Source organism: Dermacentor andersoni, chromosome 1, assembly GCF_023375885.2.
Source record: "Dermacentor andersoni chromosome 1, qqDerAnde1_hic_scaffold, whole genome shotgun sequence".
NCBI lineage: Eukaryota > Metazoa > Arthropoda > Arachnida > Ixodida > Ixodidae > Dermacentor > Dermacentor andersoni.
The window spans coordinates 323,053,349-323,073,541 of NC_092814.1; the positions used below are offsets into that span (position 1 = coordinate 323,053,349).

The 20,193-nt window shown below is 45.2% G+C and overlaps 1 protein-coding gene across 2 annotated transcripts in view; it reads left to right on the forward strand.

The window, feature by feature from the left end:
* The window catches only part of LOC126516903 (UDP-N-acetylglucosamine transferase subunit ALG13-like), a 120,283-nt gene that overhangs the window by 16,344 nt on the left and 83,746 nt on the right, over window positions 1-20,193 (forward strand). For both annotated transcript variants that reach the window (XM_050166989.3, XM_055063979.2), the window contains exons 11-13: window positions 6,071-6,183; window positions 16,847-16,899; window positions 19,614-19,694. In XM_050166989.3, coding sequence (XP_050022946.2) covers window positions 6,071-6,183; window positions 16,847-16,899; window positions 19,614-19,694 — 247 coding nt within the window. The remainder of the gene's footprint in view (window positions 1-6,070; window positions 6,184-16,846; window positions 16,900-19,613; window positions 19,695-20,193) is intronic.

Below are 20,193 nucleotides of genomic sequence, written 5' to 3' on the forward strand. Positions count from 1 at the left end.
CCATCCTGGACTGCTATCCCCTTGGTAACAGAATTCTAGTAGACCAGTAGTTCCCTGTTCTATGCATTGCATGAACTGCCCAAGTCACTTCTTCCTCTTACTCTCAACTAGAATATCAGCTAACATCCATTTGTACTTTCTGTCTCTTAACATTATATCAATAATTTCCCATTTCAATCACTTGTTGCATGGCTCTTCATTTCTTCTCGTATTACTTTGTTGTCAAAGTGCAAAAGCACACTTGTAATTTTGGCTGGTTCCTACGCACTCCAATTTGGATTGCAACAATGTGGAGCCCGCTCTAGATCGGAGTCAGAGATGGTGTACAAGCTGAATGTTCAGCTGCTCACCAGAGCAATCGGAAGCCAAAAGGGGAAACACATCAGTGCTTCTTCTGTTGTAAACAAACATGGCGAATAAAAAAAGATGTGCAGCAACCAAGTAACCCACCTGCTACTGCTGTGGCGGATGCGAGGCCAACAATGGAAGCTACTGGAGGGATGCGACTGGAACTCCACCAGATCTCGGTCACAGTTTCAGGTAGAAGGTGAGAGTGCCTTAAGCACTCTGAGTGAGAGCGCGATGCTCTGTAAGGACCAGGCAAATGTAATGCGCCGCCAATGTTGTTGAGCGCTTGAAAATGGCCAGCTGACTGGGCAGTTTGAATCTGTGCCCTTGCGTTAGGTACATAGCTCCTTCAAACCAAAACTGCTGAAATAAAACAAAAGGTATACTTGATAAAAAAAAAAAAAAACTTAGGTGCTTGGTTGGGAATTCTTTATTGTTTTCTGAGATTATCAGCAGTGCTTGGTATTCTAAACATGAGAAATGAAAACTGAGGCTTCAGCACAATTTCTGCTCCCTTAAAAGGAATGTGCTCATGGCATGGAGAAATGCCTGCTATCTTGTAACATAAGAATGATGAAGCACTGCATCTACTATAGCTTAAGTGGTCTGAGGCCTACAAGAGATTATGCTTCTTAAATATTTTTTTTGCATATTATGCCGTTAAGCGATGCTTCAACCCCTCGACAGCACCTAATATTTTTTATCTAGTAACTTAGTATCTATATCTCTTACTACCATCTATATATCAAATAAATTGCGGCAGCGTTAAGCAGCAATTTTTGTCGGCATTTGTTAGCTTGGGTACGTGCCGTATGCTGTTGAGCAATTACTTCAGCATGCAGTTCGATTGCAAAAGGAAAGAAAAAAGCTTTGTTTGAAATTTTAAAACTTTTCATTTGGGAACAAGAATGTAAGCACATACCTGACATTATGAAAAGGGGCGCAATGCACACAACACAAAGAGAGTACATGAAAAAATTGCTGCTCTCTTCTGTGTTTTCTGTGCTGCTCCAAGATCATTTACAAACAAGCTCAACTGTTGGCTTTATTAAGCAAACATGCCAATATTGAAATGATTTAAATTATACGTGCCTACCATGACACTTCAAGGCTGTGGCTTTTTGTCATTTTCACTGCATGTCTGTTGTTTTCTGGCGGAAATAGCCAATGTACAGATCACAAATGGTCCTTTCTGTGTTGCCTTCAGATCTGCCAGTCAGGCACCCTTTCAAAATGGGACTGTGCGGAAGAATGTGGCTTTGTCTCTGGGCAGGGATTTGAACACGACTTTTTAGATGTCTGCCAACTGTTCTAACCACTCTACCATGGCCATTTCATCAAAGGCACCAAATAGCAGGAGCATGTTATGCAGCTTGATGCACCACAACAAGGCCAATTTGTGCGTGCTTTGTGTAGGGTTAGAGCCTGCTGTTGCAAGCATTGGAACTCTGCAACAATGAAAAAGCATATTTCCTTGTATGTGCAGCTAGCTTTGTCATGTGACGAATAGGTAGAACTTGAAACACTTCCGAGAGGAAATGTCAGTAAATGAGCAGGCTCTATACACATAATATGGTGCCTACACATTTTAACCGTTTAGCTGCCTTGAAAATTTTGAAAACATTTAAAAGTGTGGAATTTTTGTTAGACCTGCATATTTTGTACTAATATTTTTCTAAGAACTATGGTACTAGGAATGTCTTTTGTATATTTACTGGTCTTGTTGAAAAAAAAATAAGAGAAAGTCGTATATTAGTTAGTAATCAAATTTACAAGAAACGGCGCATGTACAAGGTGGTCCTTTATGAAAGGGAACATGTGAGTGCGTGGCCTGTGCTCTGCGGAGGCTGGTTAGAGCACCAGCAGGTGGCAGCAAGGGGAAGCACATCTGCTTGTAGCGTCATCTATTGGAGGCCTGAGTAACCAGACATGGCTGAAAAGCAAGCAGTTGCTGGACTCCCTTCCATGCCAGATGGATGCGCAACGCATGGGGTCTATGCCCGGTACACTAGCTCACTGGAAACATGAAAGCGCCAACATATGCCCGCTAGTTGAAAGGCACTCCCAGCATATTTTAAGGCGTAAGCATCCTTTGGCGAGTACCCCAACAAGATCTGTGTGCCAATGCCTTGTATCTGCACAAAAACGCGTAATATACAACGTGTCGACATTTAATAGTAATAGTGTAAATGTAGATGATTGGTAGCTTAGATTAGATGATAAGGGACAATACAAAAAAAAAATTGATTAGAGAGAATACCCATAGGAATACATAGGGTCCATAGAAAATGCATGGGGAAGCCTATAGTAGGGTTGGGCCAACTTCAAATTTGGGGGTGGGCCAACTTCAAATTTGTGTGTAGGTCAACTGAAATTTGGTAGTGGGCCAACTTGAACTTTGGAAGTGGGCCAACCTAAATTTGGGGGTCGGCCACCTTGAAATTTGGGGGTAGGCTTATGTATACTTGAACAACTCCAGTAGAGTTTCTGCATGCTTGTTTGCAGTACGCAGCTCTGGCTTCCTACTTCCCCGCATAGCGTGAATAACCCTTGCCTGATTCGGAGCAGCTTAGGAGAGACAAGTGTACTCAGGTCAGACTTTAGCTTAGGTAATTAAATGTATTCATTTCGTTACTTAGGCTTAATTTTGTAATAATGATGTTTGCTTAATTACTCTTGATTAGGCTCCAGCGATCTAACCTTAGTAACCCTTGAATTATGTGTTAGCAAATTGTAATTAGCCTCACCATTATTAATTACCTTCAGTTATGCTTAATTTTATAATAATTAATTGATTAGTCTTTATTAACCTTAATTACACTTTACCTCTTCGGTACTCACTATGTACAGCTGAACCTCGATATATCGAACAGCGCGGTGATCGCGAAATAGTTTGATATAACCAGAATTCAGTATGTAAAATTGTGTGAAAGATGCGTCAAAAACTTCTGCAAATCAATCAATGAACCAAGGCGCGATCGGGGGTCGTTGTTTGGAGCACGCGTTTGGTTGCGCCGCATGCAATTGACCTAGGCCGCGCCAACATCGTCCGCTGGGAGCGCGCGGTCGATTGTGCTGCACGCAGTTGGCCTAGGCCGCGCCGACTTAGTCGTGCGAAGTCGGTACGGCCGAGGCCACTCGCGCGCAGCGCAACCGAACGTGTGCTCCGAACAACGATCACCAATCGCGCCCCAATCGTGGTGCAGTAAGTACTCACTTGAAGCTTCACACAAAGTATTTATTTATTTGGCTGAAAGTACACAGCAGTGTAGCCTGTTTCTTATTGGAAGCTGTGTGCTTAAACACGGAGTAGCCCTCCCTGCCCCCCTGGAAAAATGCTCGGTTTATGCTCGGAAACGAGCTCATAGAAATTATGGCGCACAGTGTTCAGTGGGGCATCATCAAAGACGTCAGTGCAGTCCATTTTATGAAATCGTCGCTGGCGGTACTTCCGACGTAACAGGCAATGAGCAATTCACATTTCTTGTGCATTGAGTAGTTGGGATAACACTGGAAGTTCGTGAGGAATTTCTTGGCATGTACAATGCACTAGGCAGCAGAGCTGAGACCTTGTATAAAGCCGTGAGGGACATGATTTTGCGCCTGGGCCTGGACTTTCTCAACCTAAGGGGGCACTGTTTTGATAGGGCTGTGAACATGGCAGGCAGATTTAGTGGCGTGAAGAAAAGGATTACGGACTCTGAACCACTGTCAATATTTGTGAACTGCAGTAACCACTACCTAGACTTGGCACTCCTGGAGGCCGCAAGGAACTGCGATGTCGTCGGCAACTCTCTGAAAATTGTAAAGGATGTTTCCAATGCAATCCTCGAATTGAACAACGGGAAGACCTTATTCGAGCATCGTACTTGCTCGGGTAATGATGCCGGTGAGCAGGATTGTTCCAGGCCGAACACCCTACAGCTACCACTGTGGCCAACGATATGGACAGTAAGAGTAAAATCAATGGCTAGGTTCATTGAGAACTATGAAAGGGTGCAGGAAACTCTACAGGAACTGGTACAAGTTGAAAGTTCTCTCAGTGGCACCAGCAAGGTTCATTGAGAACTATGAAAGGGTGCAGGAAACTCTACAGGAACTGGTACAAGTTGAAAGCTCTCTCAGTGGCACCAGCAAGACAGCCATAAAAGGGTATGAGAAAGTATTGAAGAAGTTCGAAACTTTATTGGGTATCAACCTTTCTATACCCCTGTTTGGCCCATGCTAGGAATTAGTGAGGATGCTTCAACGCCCAGTTTACCATGCTGCAGGAGCAAAAGAAGCAGCAGTCTCTCTTTGTGACTGCTTGTCAAGGCTACGGTCTGATGCCTCATTTGATGTCCTATGGCAGCGGACGAACACAAGAGCAACAGAGTTAGGTTAAAGGAACCTCGTGTGCCCAGAGTTTCGCAGCCGCCCAGAAGGCTTCAATTCACATACAAGCCTGAGGAGCCTGCAGCGCTTGACGACAAGTCGTCGCAGAGGAAATAGTTTTTTGCTGCTATCAATTGTATTACCAGCGAGGTACAGCCTGGCATGGAACAGCTGATTAGCCTCAAGCACATTTTGACTGAAGCTGCTGAAGGTCGAAACTTTGCAGCAAATAACTTAAATGAGCTCTTAGGAGCACATACTGATTTTGACATCAGCAGGCTTTCAGTGTAACTCGTGCTTCTCCCAACGCTCCTGCCTGACGAGGGTTCGGCCGCAAGTGAATGCATTTGACTTAAGATTGTAAATTCCCTGCTGCATGCAGTGTGATAATATTTGGCCCCCATGTTCACGAGAGCTTCGTTAGCAGGTCAGCAAAGTTTTCTTCTTAAGTTCAGAAAGCATTTCAGGTCCCTTTAAAATTTCTCTCACCATATTCTCGCTCATATTTTGACATACTGGTTGATATAGTATGCGGTTTCCTTGTGATACATTCTTCGAACACACAAGTTACATGTACAGTGGGTGGTCTATGCAGCGCAAATAAAGTAAGATGGCAGTTTGTTTCAAGAGACTAGTGCACTTGGCTAGTGGTCTCTCATAGCACAGCACCAACATTCTAAGCAGTTTAGCTCACAGGATCCAAATGCTAAATATATCTGTGTGGTACTGTATTTTACACACTAAGGTAGCGGCAACAAGTTGTGTCTCATGTTCTTGCTGATCTGGAGAATTGCTTGCGTTGCAGGATGAACTAGCGAAGTGGTTAGTTTAAGTGTGGGCCACCATCCCGCTTGCCATTGTTGCGGAGTCGTTTGATAAACGCAGAGTATCAAATGCACTATGGACCGTACGGAGGACTACAAGTAAAAGCATAAACAGCAATGAAGTGTCCGAGTATGATGATCATAGACATTAAGTAAATAAATTCCCATTTTTTGAAGGTAAAGTCTGTGGGTTTTGCCTTTCTCTTATTGCTGAATTGGAGGCATGCTACTTTTTTTGCTAGAAAATTAGGTGTACATTCAGTTACTACATTGTCTAGGAGCTCTTCTGACATTTTTACATTAGTTTTCTACTTTTAACCCATACCAAGTGGATGCACGTTCGATTTGGGCCAAATACTGCCAAGTGAATTGGCAGTATGTGTTGGTGTTTTTCTGCCTCTTGCTTGATTTGACCAATTTCATTAGTTCCGTCAGCGTTGAATTAATGCAAGTTGACTGTGCTATGGTAGCCAGTAAATAAATTATAGTTGTAATCTATTGTTCTTGTTTTTTTTTTCTTATAGGTGCAGATGTCTAACGACTTGGAAGGCCACAGCACTTCATTCCAAGCTCACATTCAACATGTGGAACCGGATGAAGGACTTGCCACAGTTTTCGTTGAAAGGCTGGGGAAAATGTGAGTGTGCAGCTAATCTTCTAGTTTCTGTGCCTCATGAAGTGAGTGGAAGCACAAATACTTTCAAGAATACTTGAAGTTCCGCTCTCTATTTACAGTCATGGCACAGTGTCCACAGAACAAACATTTACCTGCTGCAGTGGCTTAGTGGGCATGGTGTTGCACTGCTGAGCACAAGGTCGACAGATCAAATTTCAGCCGTGGTGGCCACATTTCGATGGGGGCGAAATGCAGAGAAATGCCCGTGTCCTGTGCATTGGGGGCACGTTAAAGATGCCCTGGTGGTCAAAATTAATCCAGAGTTTCCCACCACACCGTGCCTCATAACCAAATTGATGTTGTGGCACGTAAAACCCCAGAATTCAATTCACAGAACAGTCTTTCACAAGTTTAACAGCTGAACTGCTAGTGTTTCAAGCAATAAGCATAGCTTTGGGCTCCTAGCCATGCCTTTGTCACTTACATTTAACCTGAAACTCTACGCCAGAATGACATTGCTCACATTTTTTGAAAGAAATGCACTAGTTCAGTTTTTGGAGAAGCTGAAACATTTGGGTCTGTTTTTTTTTTTCCCTAACAGGAAAGATACAGTTACAAAATATATGTGCAATGCTTGTTTAGTGCTTTATATATTGGAATGTGACACTTCACTGACAATCTCTGACAATGGAACCCTGCTCCTTGAGACATGCATTCTGAAGTTGGTGTGCTCTGGTTGTGTAGAAACAAGACTGCTGTCTTTGGTGGAATGGGTGACATATGCTGAGGAGTTTGCCTTTGATGCTCTGGAACAAAACTGTCAAGCTTTACATTGACAGAAGTAATTGTAACAAGTTGCAGCTGAGCACACCTTGCACCTCACCCCTCCCCTTTCATCTCATGGCAGGCTACTCTGAAGGTGTGCATGTAGCCTACTGTGCAGCCTTTAAATGGGGAGAACTATTACCAGGTATTTTACATACCACATTTACTCGAATCTAGGCCGGCCTCGATCCTAAGTGTCCCCAGAAAGTCTGAATCTAGAAAAAAAGAAAGAAAGCTTACACCTTGAATGTAGGCCAAACGAAAAGTGACGACAGCGTTCACAAAATGAAAACAGAATTTATTGCATATTAACATGCCCAGCTCATTCTATGTCTCTATCTTCGTTATCGTTGTTACCTCCTTATTGCGGCCGATGCACACAAAAAGAGTGTCCCATTGCCCCCTTCAAAGACAGACATTTTTCTTGTCGATGCCGAAGTCTCCTCTGGCTTGAATGTTTGACGATGCATCTGTGGTTAGTACAGCTTTTCGTTTGAAAGCGGCAGCAAAGTGGCATTGCCTGTTTAGTGCCATTACGATAATCCCATACCACATGCCGATACGACACAGGTCAAAATAGCAATGCTGCTTGTGTACTTCATTTGGGATACTGACTTTTCTGGATGGCGCTAGCTATGCACCATATTTATCAATTTCAATTTAAAACTGGCGCATTTTTGGAAATCCTTGGATCTAAGCCGACCCTAGAGTTAAGTATATGATTGTTTGAAAAAAAAAAGTATCGGCGTAGGTTCAAATAAATGCGGTACTTTGCCACAGTCTGAATGCACTGCTTCTGTTTTTTTTTTTTTTGAATGCACTCATCGGTGGTCATTTTGTGTTACGTAAGGGATCTAACTGGGCTAGCTTGTGTAGAGGTGCATACAGAAAGCATAAACAAAAGTAGGGTGAAAACAGGGTGCTGCCATAGTTTTGTTTCGAAGCAGCAAAATTTATACCTCGATATAATGAACTTCAATATATTGAAATTCTTGATATAATGAAGTATTTAACCTTTCATAAATTCTTGTCCATAGAACACCATGTACAGTTGAGTCCGGATATATCGAATCTGAATGGGATCACAAAAAAGTTAGATATATAGGTGATTCAATAAATAAAATAATACGCCCTGGGGCCAACAGCGGCTTACTGATTGGTGTGTCCGAGGGCCGCTAAGTTACTGCACACAATTGTGGAAAAAAACACAAAAAAAAACAGGCACGCTTTACTTATTTTATTTATTTATTTATTAGTTGCCTGCATCGCCTCGTAGGGCATTACAGCAGGGAGGTTACAAACTTGAATGAATACATCAACAAATTATTTCAACGCGTGGAAAAAAGCATCATTTTCTGTGATGTATACAATGCTCGATGGCAAACTGTTCCAATCTCGAACAGTTCTAACAAAGAAGGAATAATGGAAGACGTCACCCTTACAAGAAAATTCCCTCACCTTCAAACAGTGGTCAAGTTGCTTAAATATATAGTGCCTGGATATTGATCGCGGTTTATACCTGTTTTAGAATAATAAATATTGTGGAAAAATTTTAATCTGATATGCCTTCTACGATTCTTCAGCTCTTGCCATTTAAGTTTAACTTTGCTTTCTGTCATGATAAGCTGCGGGCTATAGTTACCAAGAACAAATCTAACTGCCCTGTTCTGGATTTTTTCTAATTTATTTATAAGCTCAGATGTGTGTGGGTCCCAACAAACACATCCATATTCAAGTATTGAACGTACATGACTGAAATACAACTGCGTCTTTAAGTTACTCGGTAAAGAACTAAAATTGCGCCGCAAGAATCCCAAAACTAATGCTGCCTTATTTCCAATATGTTTAACATGCTTGTTCCATCGCAAATCAGAAGTAAAAAACACACCTAGATATTTAAGTTCCTTGCTTATGTTTAGAGTTGAATCATGAATTCTGTACCTATACGGATGATTAGCTCGTTTTCTTGTGAAGGTGACGGGAACAGTCTTATTTATATTTAATGACAGATCCCAACGCACACACCAGTCTGCTATAGTGCTTAGGTCAACTTGCAGGATTTGTGAATCGGAAATGGCATCTACGACTCTATAAACAACACAATCATCGGCAAACATCCTGAATGAAGACCGTATACCAGCTGAAATATCATTAATATACAACAAAAACAATAATGGCCCCAACACTGAGCCTTGGGAAACTCCTTACGTAACTGATGCATATTGCGAAGATATACCGTTCAGAACCACAGCCTGTTTCTGCAATGACAAATATTTGGCAATCCACGCTATTATTTTACCATCCAAGTTATAAGCTTTTAATTTGGAGAGTAGGAGACTGTGTGCGACTACATCAAACGCTTTACTGATATCTAAGAAGACGCAGTCCACAACTTGTTGCTTATCAACTGCCGAGGCTAAATCATGAATAAACTCTACCAATTGTGTATCGCAAGATAAACCACGCCTGAAACCATGTTGGCTGGGGCTTAGGAGATTATGTTTAGTTAAATGGGCCATGACACAACTGTATATTACATGCTCCATAAATTTTCAGGTTATACTAGTTAAGGAAACGGGCCTGTAGTTCTGAACGGAGTTACGTACCCCACTCTTATGTATGGGCACGACTCGCGCTAATTTCCAATCATCAGGCATGTCAATTTTATTGAGGGACTTCTGAAACATCCGGGCGAAATAAAAGCATAACGAGTCAGCACAATTCCGTATGATAGCGGCAGGAATGTCATCAGGGCCGCATGCCTTAGCCTGGTTCACATCTTTTAGTAATACCATCGACACAAACGGTGACTTCTGGTATGCGGTCTATTTCAGCAGGTAATTCAAAACAGACAGTACGTGAGCTAGACGGCAAAAACACAGATGAAAAATAACGGCTAAAAATTTCAACTTTAGACTCATTATCATGATAATTGTTTCCTCATTTTTCAAAGCAGGTATTGATCTGTTGTCTTTGCCATTACGCTTCACATACCTCCAAAATTCTTTGGTATCCTTGACAAGTCTTTCTCCTAGATTAAAGAAATACAAGTCCTTAGCAATGTCGGACTTTGGCTAAATTCAGTTTTTGTTGCTTTCAGCAAGGCCAAATGCCCTGGCAAATTAGACGCCTTGTATCTTTGATAATTTCGTCGCTGTCGTCGAACAAGGGCACGTAACTCTGTGTTAAACCAGGGTTTGTCTCGAGCTCGCCTACTTGATATAACTCGTGATGGGACAAAAGTGTCACGTAGTTCAAACAACTTCAATTTGAAAGTATTCCACAGTTGTTCGATATCTAGATTATCTGCTAGTGCATCAAAAGTTGAAAAGAACAACCCGAAAGCAGCGCTAATCGCCTCGTAGTTGGCCCTGCTGTAGGCATAAATCTTTCGACTAGGTGTTTTTGCAGCCTTCACATGCAGAACTGATAAATCTGCTCGAACAACGTTGTGATCGCTCAAACCTGGCAACACCCATACATTGTATACAACATCAGGTACGTTACAGAGCAAAAGGTCGAGTACGTGACCTGTTCCGTCAGTGCGCGACGGCTCATGCAGATACTGATAGAAAGTGTTCTGATCTAAAATATCAAAGAAAGTTGAGTATAGGCTCCCTATCCGGAAGGTTAAAGTCCCCCCCCTAGAACAAGGCATTCATTGTTAATAGTTTCAAGAAAATTGGCTATGGTTCTGCAGAAGGACCAGGAGGCCTATAAAATGACCCAAGAACAATTGCTTTCCCATTCGGTAGCCTTACTTTACAAAAAAATCGATTCAGTTTCATTATCCGGAAATTCCATTTGCACGCTTGGGATACTATTATGGACAAGAATAAACACCCCTCTGCCACGTGCATAGCGGTCTCGACGAAAACGTGTCCGGAAATACTTCTGTGCTTGCGATAGTCGGGTCAAGGCAAGATTCTGTTCCCAAAACAATGGTCGGTTGGATGGTACGAAGAAAAATGTGAAAATCATCAACTTTATTTTTTACACTGCGGCAGTTGACTAACAGAACGCTGATGGGGCACATCGCAGCATTAACAGTACTTTGTCATTGCTCCCGTGCAATGCCGGCTTTACTGTCCCATTGAAAGCGCCTGCTCCCCAAGTGAAGCGTATCAAACTTCAGAACTGGTTTCAAGCCGTCTTCGCTATTTTGTTTGGCATACTCCCATAACTTCTTTCGCTTATCACGGACAGTACGGGAAAAGTCTTCAGATATAGCAACATTCGATCCCTTGAGCTTGAATGCTTTTGCAAGCATGGCTTTGCGGTCTTTAAAAGAATTGAAACGAACAATGATGGGCCGATTTTTTCCTTCGCAGAATTTACCCAGCCTGTGTGCACGTTCAGTAGCTAACGAAGGCAATTCAAGCTTCGCAGTGCACTTATGAGGAGTTCCTCAGACTGGGCTGCCATCTCATTGGCATTAGAATCCGCCAAGCCATAAAAAAGCAAATTATTGCGCCTCCCAGGATTTTCCAAGTCGTCCAATTTTTTAATCGTGCCTGCCAAAGCATCATGATCTTGTCGCTGCTGATCTTCAACGTTGGCCAAGATTTTGTCAATTGTGTCGATCTTTGCTAGCTTAGTTTCCAACGAAAGAAGCCTAGCTTTAACGTCAGTAACGTCTGCGGTGAGCTGCGATAACTTGGAAAGTATTGCATTTTGACCATTTAACAGTTCTTGGATTTGTTCAGCAGTTGGTGGACCTGGGTTACACTCAATATCTCCGCCACAAAGCAGCAAAATAAGTAGATAAAATGCCCGGCTACGAAAAAGTGAAAAATGCCGCTTGACATGCACACGATTCAACAACACAGAACCGCGTCGCCGACAGGAAAAAGTAAGATAAAGCGTTTGGGGTGGAACCGGCAAAATGTAGTGCGACGCTTTCAAAGTGTAAAAAGAGCCAACCTGCGTGAGCAGTAGAAAACTTGTAAGGGTCACCGCCATCTCGCCGGTTCCACGCCCCATCGTCACAGTGCTGCTCCGGTGGGTTTGTAGCTGACACTTGACAGCGTCAACGCGCACTTGGCAATGTTGCCAGCTTGGAATCGGAAAATGTTCAAATTCGTCACCGGCTGGACACTGTTGTAGCTCGAAGGCCTCGAACAAATCTGTTGAAGACGAAGAACCGCTGTTGACCAATTCCAAGAATACGTCGTCGAACGGTAATCCGTAAGAAAGGACCGCCGTGGAAAAGTTCGCCGGAAACACCTGCGTGAGCAGTAGAAAACTTGTAAGGGTCACCGCCATCTCGCCGGTTCCATGCCAAAAAAAAAAAAAAGGAAGAAAGATGAAAAAATTGCTGATTCTGGTTTACTTCTTCTGCGAAATGAAGTTCAAGATGCTCATCTCTGTTTTGTCAGGACTGTCAAGGTGCGAAAGCCCCATGCTTTCCATATCACTGCAGACACGATGAATCATGTCAAATGCCGATGCCAAGAATTATGCATAAAGACATTCCTTGATTTTCTGATCGGCAGGAGCGCACACACAACAGGCTCTTAATATTGTTTGGTCAGCGGCTTGTGGCTTTACAGTAAACCCTCGTTAACTCGAAGTTGAAAAATTTCAAAATAAGCGGAGTTTCGAGATAAGCAAAATGCTGAAAATTTTAGTGACCGGGTCACTGAAAGAGCCAGTAACAACCAGCACTGTCCTTGCCCGTGTAAGCCTTTCGCAGCTCAGCGATGCGGTGGTTGCGCCAGGTGTCTGCAGCCCCTTCATCAACGGTGCCGCTTTCGCCGTGGATAGGTTTCGAGGCCACGTTATTTCTCTTTTTAAATCGTTCAAACCAGCCATTGCTGCAATTGAAGTCTGTGTGGCCCATCTGCAATGCCAGAGCGTCTGCCTTCTCCATCATCATTTGAGTTCTCACGGGAGGGTTGGCTGCCCTGACATCCTGAAGCCACAACATGAGTGCTGCTTCGACGTCCGGGAATTTGGAGGCCCGAATCCACTTTCGCTTGCTGGAAAAGCTTTGCTCGAACCCATCCAAGACCTTCTGCCGATTTTTTAGAACTGTCGAAAGCGTCAACAAGGGGATGCCGAATTCTTTGGCGATGCTTGTTTTGGACCTTCTTGCTTTCTCCACTTCCTTGATTAACGCAACTTTTTTTCTCCAGCGTCAGAGATTTACACTGCTTGGGGCGGGACATCGTCGTCGTCCGTTGACCACACCACACACACACACACACACAACAAAAAAATGGCAGTCAACACGTCGGGCGCATAGCGCGACAAAACAGAGAACTAACAGAACAGCACATGCACAATCACCTAAGAGCGCTCGCACGTGCGAAATGGGGTGGACTGTAGCCCGCTGGAGCGACTACCCGATAAAACCCATGAGCCCCCGTGCGCAAGCGGCGCACACCACGGGACTGCTCCCACGGTTACTTGACTCGGTTAACGGAAAACGGCTGCGTCTGCGGGAATTTTGTATTCGCCCTTAGATCGTGACCGCGTTCGGCACTTAGTAGGAACCAAGCGCTCGCTCGGAGCCTGTCTCACCTTTCGGTAATGGCCTTTGCCTTCAGCCGTCCTGGTCAAAATTTCGAGATATCCGTATTACGCCTGAAAAATGCTTCGAGATAAACGGGAGCAAATGCATAACACCTATGGATGGGAAGGCGCGGTGTGGAAAACTTTCGACTTAACTGATATTTCGAGATATGCGAGTTCGAGTTAACGAGGGTTTACTGTATCTTCTTGTTCTTCAGAAGCATACTCAATGTGCTGCGCAGGATGCCGAAGTCATCTGCTACCGTGGACTTCTTGCCTGCCTCAACACACTTGATCACTTTCAGCTTCATTGCAAAGTCCAAGTTGATTCTTTTCTTTACTCTTCCAGTGGCCATCGCTTCTGCAAGATTGCACAACAAATACCTTAAAAACCCATGTATAATACGAACCCGCATATAGTATGAGGTGAAATTTTTGGGACACGAAATGGAAAAGAAAGTTTTATCCGCGTATAATATGAGTTGGGAAAACTCTAGGAAAACATTTATTTAAATTGCACTCCGCACTTCAATCACTGTCTTCCACAGCTGCGCTCTCTTCGGATAGTTCTTTGTCGGACATATCTACCCCGAGGTACTCATCCTCTGTGCCATCGAGCGCTTTCGAGATGCCGCACTTCTTGAATGTGCGACGCACAAGGTCCTCTGGTGTGCTGGCCCATGCGACCACAATCCACTTGCATAGCGCGGCTGGTGAAGCCTGCTTCAGCCGCCCGGTCGGCGTCACTGCAGGCTCACTTGAGCGCATCGAATCTGCGTAACACCACTTGACCGCGTCCTTGAACAACTTGTTCACGCAAAAATCTAAAGGCTGCAGCTGAGGCGTCATCCCACTCGGGATAACGACGAGTTCAGTGCCGGATTCACGCAACAGTCTCTTCACTGAGTCGGCCAAATGGCAACGAAATGCGTCCAGCACGAGGATGGACGAGAACGACAACAGTGCGCCGAGCTGCCTACGCCAGACGGACTTTATCCAGTCGAGCACAAGATTCTCGTTCATCCAGCCTTTCTCATGACATCTCACGACCACATTTTTTGGCAGCTACTCGCCTTTAGGCACTGTCTTGCACTTGAAGACAACATGGGGTGGAAGTTTGCGTCCATCTGCTGTGCACGACAACATGACGGTAACTCCCGTTTTCTCGTTGCCAGTGGACCGGACATAAACTTATTTAGAGCCCTTTTCATGCACTGTGAGGGGCAATGGCATGTCCAGATAAACCGGCGTTTGGTCAGCAATGCCGATTTGCCCTAGCTGGAAGTTCTTGGACTTGCGCAGCGAAATAACGTGGCACTAGAATGATTCGGGCAGCTTTTGCGAAATCGAAGTTCAGCGGCATAAGGAAAAACCAGCACGGTACATGTAGCAACATATCCAGTGCTTGCTCGCTTTGAAGGCGGAGCTCGGTAGCCCTTTTTCTCTTGCAAGCTTCTTTGCTTTTTCCTGCATAAGCTCCACACTCACAGCTAGATGTGCGGCTCGCTGTTGGTGTATGAACTCCGTCAGGGCGAGTTCGATTTCCAAGAATGTGCCACTCTTCGGGCCGCGAAAGCTTCTTCGCGTTCTGCTGCACGCGAAAAGGGCTTCCTTCTGTTGGCGCCATCCGCGAATGCTTCCCTAGTTGACGCCAAACTGCCTCCCGGCTGCACTGTTGCCGATGTCCTGTGCCGCTAAAATATCCTTTCTTTTGAAAGCAGCCGAGTACTGTTTTCGTGGTCCGGACGTCTTGGTCCTTCAATGCGGAATAAAAAAGACGCGAAGCGTGGTTTGCATGTTTGCTGCCAAGGTGTGCACTCAACAATAAAGAAACGATGCTGTAGTCACGCAGCACTAACGAAACCAAGCCGCAGCCACACAGCAATAAGGAAGCCAAGCCGTAGCCATGCAGCAATAACGAAGTCAAGCCATAGCCACGCAGCAATAACGAAACCAAAACTTCTAGCCCAAATTTCTGACTGAAGTTTTCATTTGGATTCGCATATAGTATGAGGCGAAAATTTGGGACGCTAATAATAAGAAAAAAACCTCGTATTATACGCAGCTTTTTACAGTAGGCACTCAACCCACACGACAACGATGCCACAAAAATCGGAAAGAAGGAATGTTGATGTTCGAGGTAGCACGTGGGCTAGCCAAACAGCTTGATGGGCGTTAACTGACTGCACACACGAGGCCCGCAAGAAGCAAGAAGTGCAGAAAAAAGGGTTACAGTCGTGGTTCTATTCGTGAACGTGATTGACGCGCAAGCATATAGGTCGCTGCGACGCTTCACCTTGTTTCTTATTCCCCCCCCCCCCCCCCCCCCCCTTCGCAGCCACCTAGACTTTCCTTTAGGTGGCGTTGCTTTGCCGTGCGCTCAGCACGCTCCATCATACTTCTCCCGGTGTGTGATTCTCATCTCCACCTCCAGGCGGCAGAACACCTCAAGGTGCACTAAGCAGTGCACTTTGAGGCCATCGGCGTCCGCCTCATTCAGTATAACGAATGCGCTGGTGAATGGGCATTCTATATATGTGTGCACTAGCCCTGTACATTTGTATGGGATTTTCAAGGGGTCCTTACAGCTGTTTCATACACACAATATCATTTGTCATACAGTCGAACCCACTTATAACAATACCGGTTTGAACAATATATCGGTTATAACAATGAGAAGCTGCTGCACCGTCGACTTTTTGTATGTTCTCCATGGTGAGATAACCCGCTTACTACAATGCTCCGACACCGTATTATCGGCTATAATGATGAAGTCTGGCTGCTGGGTGTCCGAGCCGAAAGGTAGTGAAATGTGAAATCCTTGAAAAGAAAATGAGAAATTTGAGCCGCTGCACGATTGGCCGCTGCTCCAACAGCCGCTGCGCGCTCATTTTCCAGCCATCTCCGCGCGGCTCCTGCCACAGGCGACTTTGAAAAATTCTGTAAAACTTAAAAATGATCGCCCCAAATATTGATTAGACAAGCAAGCTGCTGGCTCTCTGCACATCTGTATGAGCACTAAGATTGTCACACCATGATGTGACCTCGGGAACTGGTATGGTGCATGTTCCCTTCCAAACATGCATTAGTGGCACATAGTTAACCTGTTTGTGATAGCATCCTATTTGGAAGACCAACTCGCAGTCATTTTACTACTTGTATTTAGCTTTGTATTTTTGCCTACAGTTGTAAAATGTATTGCTCTATATTTTTTGTGCGTGTTGCTGGTGTGTTGATTTGCAAGTGAGCTTGAGAGTGATAAACAAAATTGTTAACTTAGTTTGTGTAGGTTCTCAACGTCAAAATCAGAACTTAAGACAGTCAAATTTCATTATCTTTAAAGGTGCACAGTCCCATATGACAAAGTTCAGGCACTGCCCCTGCCAGCGCACAAAGGTAAGGATCCATGAGATATGACCTTCCAGTGTATAAGGTAAAATAAACAACCTTTGGTAATGTTTCGTAGCACATTTTTACATTACAGTGTTGTCTGAATTGATCTTTAGTAAGATGTGTGGAAATTTGGCATTTAATTCAAAACCATCTATTCTTTGTATCCAATATGATACGTGGCGCAAGCTCCAAAAATAAAAACTCCACATAACAGGAATTATCTATTTTATGTCGCTGGCTAATTTGCGTGTTACTCTTATGTTTAATATGTCTTGTGAAATATTGTGACTTTTCAGTAGTTAGTGAATAAACAGTGAAATTGGTAAAGCTAGCTCTCTACAGGAAGCATACAGAAGTAAATATGTATGATCTGAAGGTTTCAAGAGGATATCTTCGTTTGTTGAAAATATTGATGGTTTATTAGAACTGTCTGTTTCCTAACTTCTTCGACTGAGTTTTTTTGTTGTTGTTGTTGCTGCTCATTTAATATTATGCAGTGTTCTGTGTCACGATCTGCCCGGGTTTGTGAACGAGGGAGGGCTCGAGGCACGCTCCGTTAGACAGACGCTCTGCAGTGTGGTGGTGACGCGATGACTGACCACCGAGCAGCTGTGCTCGTCAGTGTTTATTGGGTGCGATGACCAACGTTGCCTACCGAGCCTGGCAGGCCAATGAAGATTATGCCAGAGGGGGCGTGACATGCTTGTTACACCACCTTACCCCCAGTTTGTTTGTCGACAACAAAAAAAACGTCCAAGGCTAGCACAAGGCTCTTCCTCCGTCCTAGCCGGGTCGCCAGTGCCTGCTACCCAGGCGAGTAACGGTCCGGTGGCCTCTGCTGTCGAGTACTCCGCCTGGGCACCGGTGTTGACGGGCCGGGTGTGGCAATGCCGGGTGCTGCCTGAGCCAGCCTCGCTCCGTCGGGATGGTCCGCAGTGGTCGGCCTTGTGAGTAGTGCCGGACTTGACACCGGCCCAACGGGCGCAGCACCACTGGCAACGCTTGCCACCTCTGAGGTGGGCGGTGCTCCACTGGAAGCGACTGGTGTTACCACTAGTCCTCCTGTGGGCTGGAACTCTGAAGTAACAGTCGAGGGTGCTGGCCAGGTCCCGAGGCGAGGCCTAACATGGTTGGTGTGTCTGTGCCACATGGCCCCATCTGGCATGCGGATGAGCAGCGATGAGGCGTTGGCAGGAGACACCACCTGTCCGGTGGACCAGGGTGGGCCAGGATGGAAGTTCCTGGCGAAAACTGGAGCTCCCAACTCTGGCAAAGGCCCGGGACGGCACCATCGGTCAGCAGTCAACTTCTGCTTCAGTTGCTTTAGGAGCACTGTGGATTGGAGGTCCAGATGCAAGACATCCAAGGGTGTCTTGACCATCCGACCCAGCAGTAGCTCACAGGGGCACGGCCAGTGACATTGTGGGGCGTGGTCCGGTAGTGGAACAGTATCCGGGCAATCTGCGTCTGGAAATCCCCAGTCTGGCTCTTCTTGAGCTTTTCCTTGATCATTTGCACCACCCGCTCTGCTTCACCGTTTGAAGCAGGGTGGTACGGTGGAACCATCATCCGGCGGATTCCGTTCTTCGTCAGCCAGGCCAGGTACTCTGTGCTGGCGAAAGCAGGACCATTGTCAGACACGACATCCGGCAACCCCTGGGCGGCGAAGACCTGTCGTAGCGCTGCAATGGTCACGCCTGCTGATGGAGTGGTGACAGGTAGAACCTCCACCCACTTCGAAAAGGCGTCCACCATCACCAGGAAGTAATGGCCCTTGAAGGGCCCTCCAAAATCTACATGTAGGCGGGATCAGGGTCTCTGTGGGAACGACCAGGAGGTGATTTCCACATGACGTGAGGCCCGCTGATGCTCCTGGCAGATTTGGCAGCTCTGCACCATATGAGCAATGTCCTAGTCCAGGCCAGGCCACCAAACATGGGACCGGGCCACCATCTTGGTCATTTCGACGCCAGGATGACCCGCTTGGAGCACTGCAGGACACTGGACCGGAGACTTTGTGGTATCACCACCCTGGAACCCCACAGTAGGCAGCCCTGCTGCAAGCTCAGCTCAGTGGCCTTGTCGCTATAGGCCTGCTCAACCAATTCCTCCCCATGGGACACCGCCTTGACCACCTGAGACAGGACTGGGTCCCGGCTGGTCGCTTGCAATACCGCAGATCTGGAGAGCACCTCCGGGTATGCGTGCATGTAGCAAACAATTATAGAGCAAGTGCTTCCTTTACTGGAATCTAAGGAATGGAATGGACCAACTCAGCCACTCCTGCTGTGGGGAATGGTCGAACTCCCACCATTTCTATGAGTTGAAGAATTGTGGGCATCTCCACTCGCTGGAATGGAGGGCTGCACTCTGCAACTCTGGTCTTGGGTAGGAAAGAATTTCAAACCTGTAAGGATCTGTAAAGATAGTGGTGAAACCTGAAACATTGCTTGCCCTGTCATATGAAAGAGACCTCTGAGTAAGCGCTTTGATTTAGTACACTTTCACTTGGCATGACATGGTGTAATGTGCATTGCTGTGCTCTGGGATAACACTGTATGTTACATCTAGTGAAAGTGAAATTTTTGGCCAAACTTTTTCACTGAGCTCATGGTGAGTGCCCCACTTGTACTCGCGAGTTCTGTCACTGATTTTGGCTTGCTGTGCAATCTCTGCTATAACAGAGAAAGGTTACTGCATTTGATTTCCACCTACAGTATTGACTTCGTGCGAAGGGCCTGTTCCACACCAGCTGCAGGGTTGCCTCTACCAGCAGACGTTGCTGCCAAGCGTTCAAGGTAATGTGGATTTCTTCACTGCTCTTTTCTCATTGGCTATTGTGCCACTTTTCAATTGTCCAGCCTGTTGCAGTAGCTGAGTGTCTCAATATTGTGCCATCAAGCATGATGTCATGAGTTCTCTCCTGTGGCAGCAGCTGAATTGTGATGTACACAGCTCGACAGCTTTTGCGAAGAGAGGCGCATTCATAGTGGTTTGTTGTGAAAGGAATTTGTTCCAAACAGTGTTACTTGCGCTTATGAGGCAACTTAATTCTGAATTTTGCAAAACACGGATGTTAGTACTACAGGTGATTCCACATGAGATCAAACATGCATGTCCGGTTGAAAATTTTTTTTTATGTCATGCAGGAATATTCAAACTGCACGAAACCACAAATTTTATTCCCGTAAAGCGTTCCAAGCCAGCTAAAAAAATATTTGAAAGTGGCGGCGGGAGCGTCCTCCTATTGCTTACCACAATATTTTCCAATTTCACAGCCGAATTGAATGCAGACTA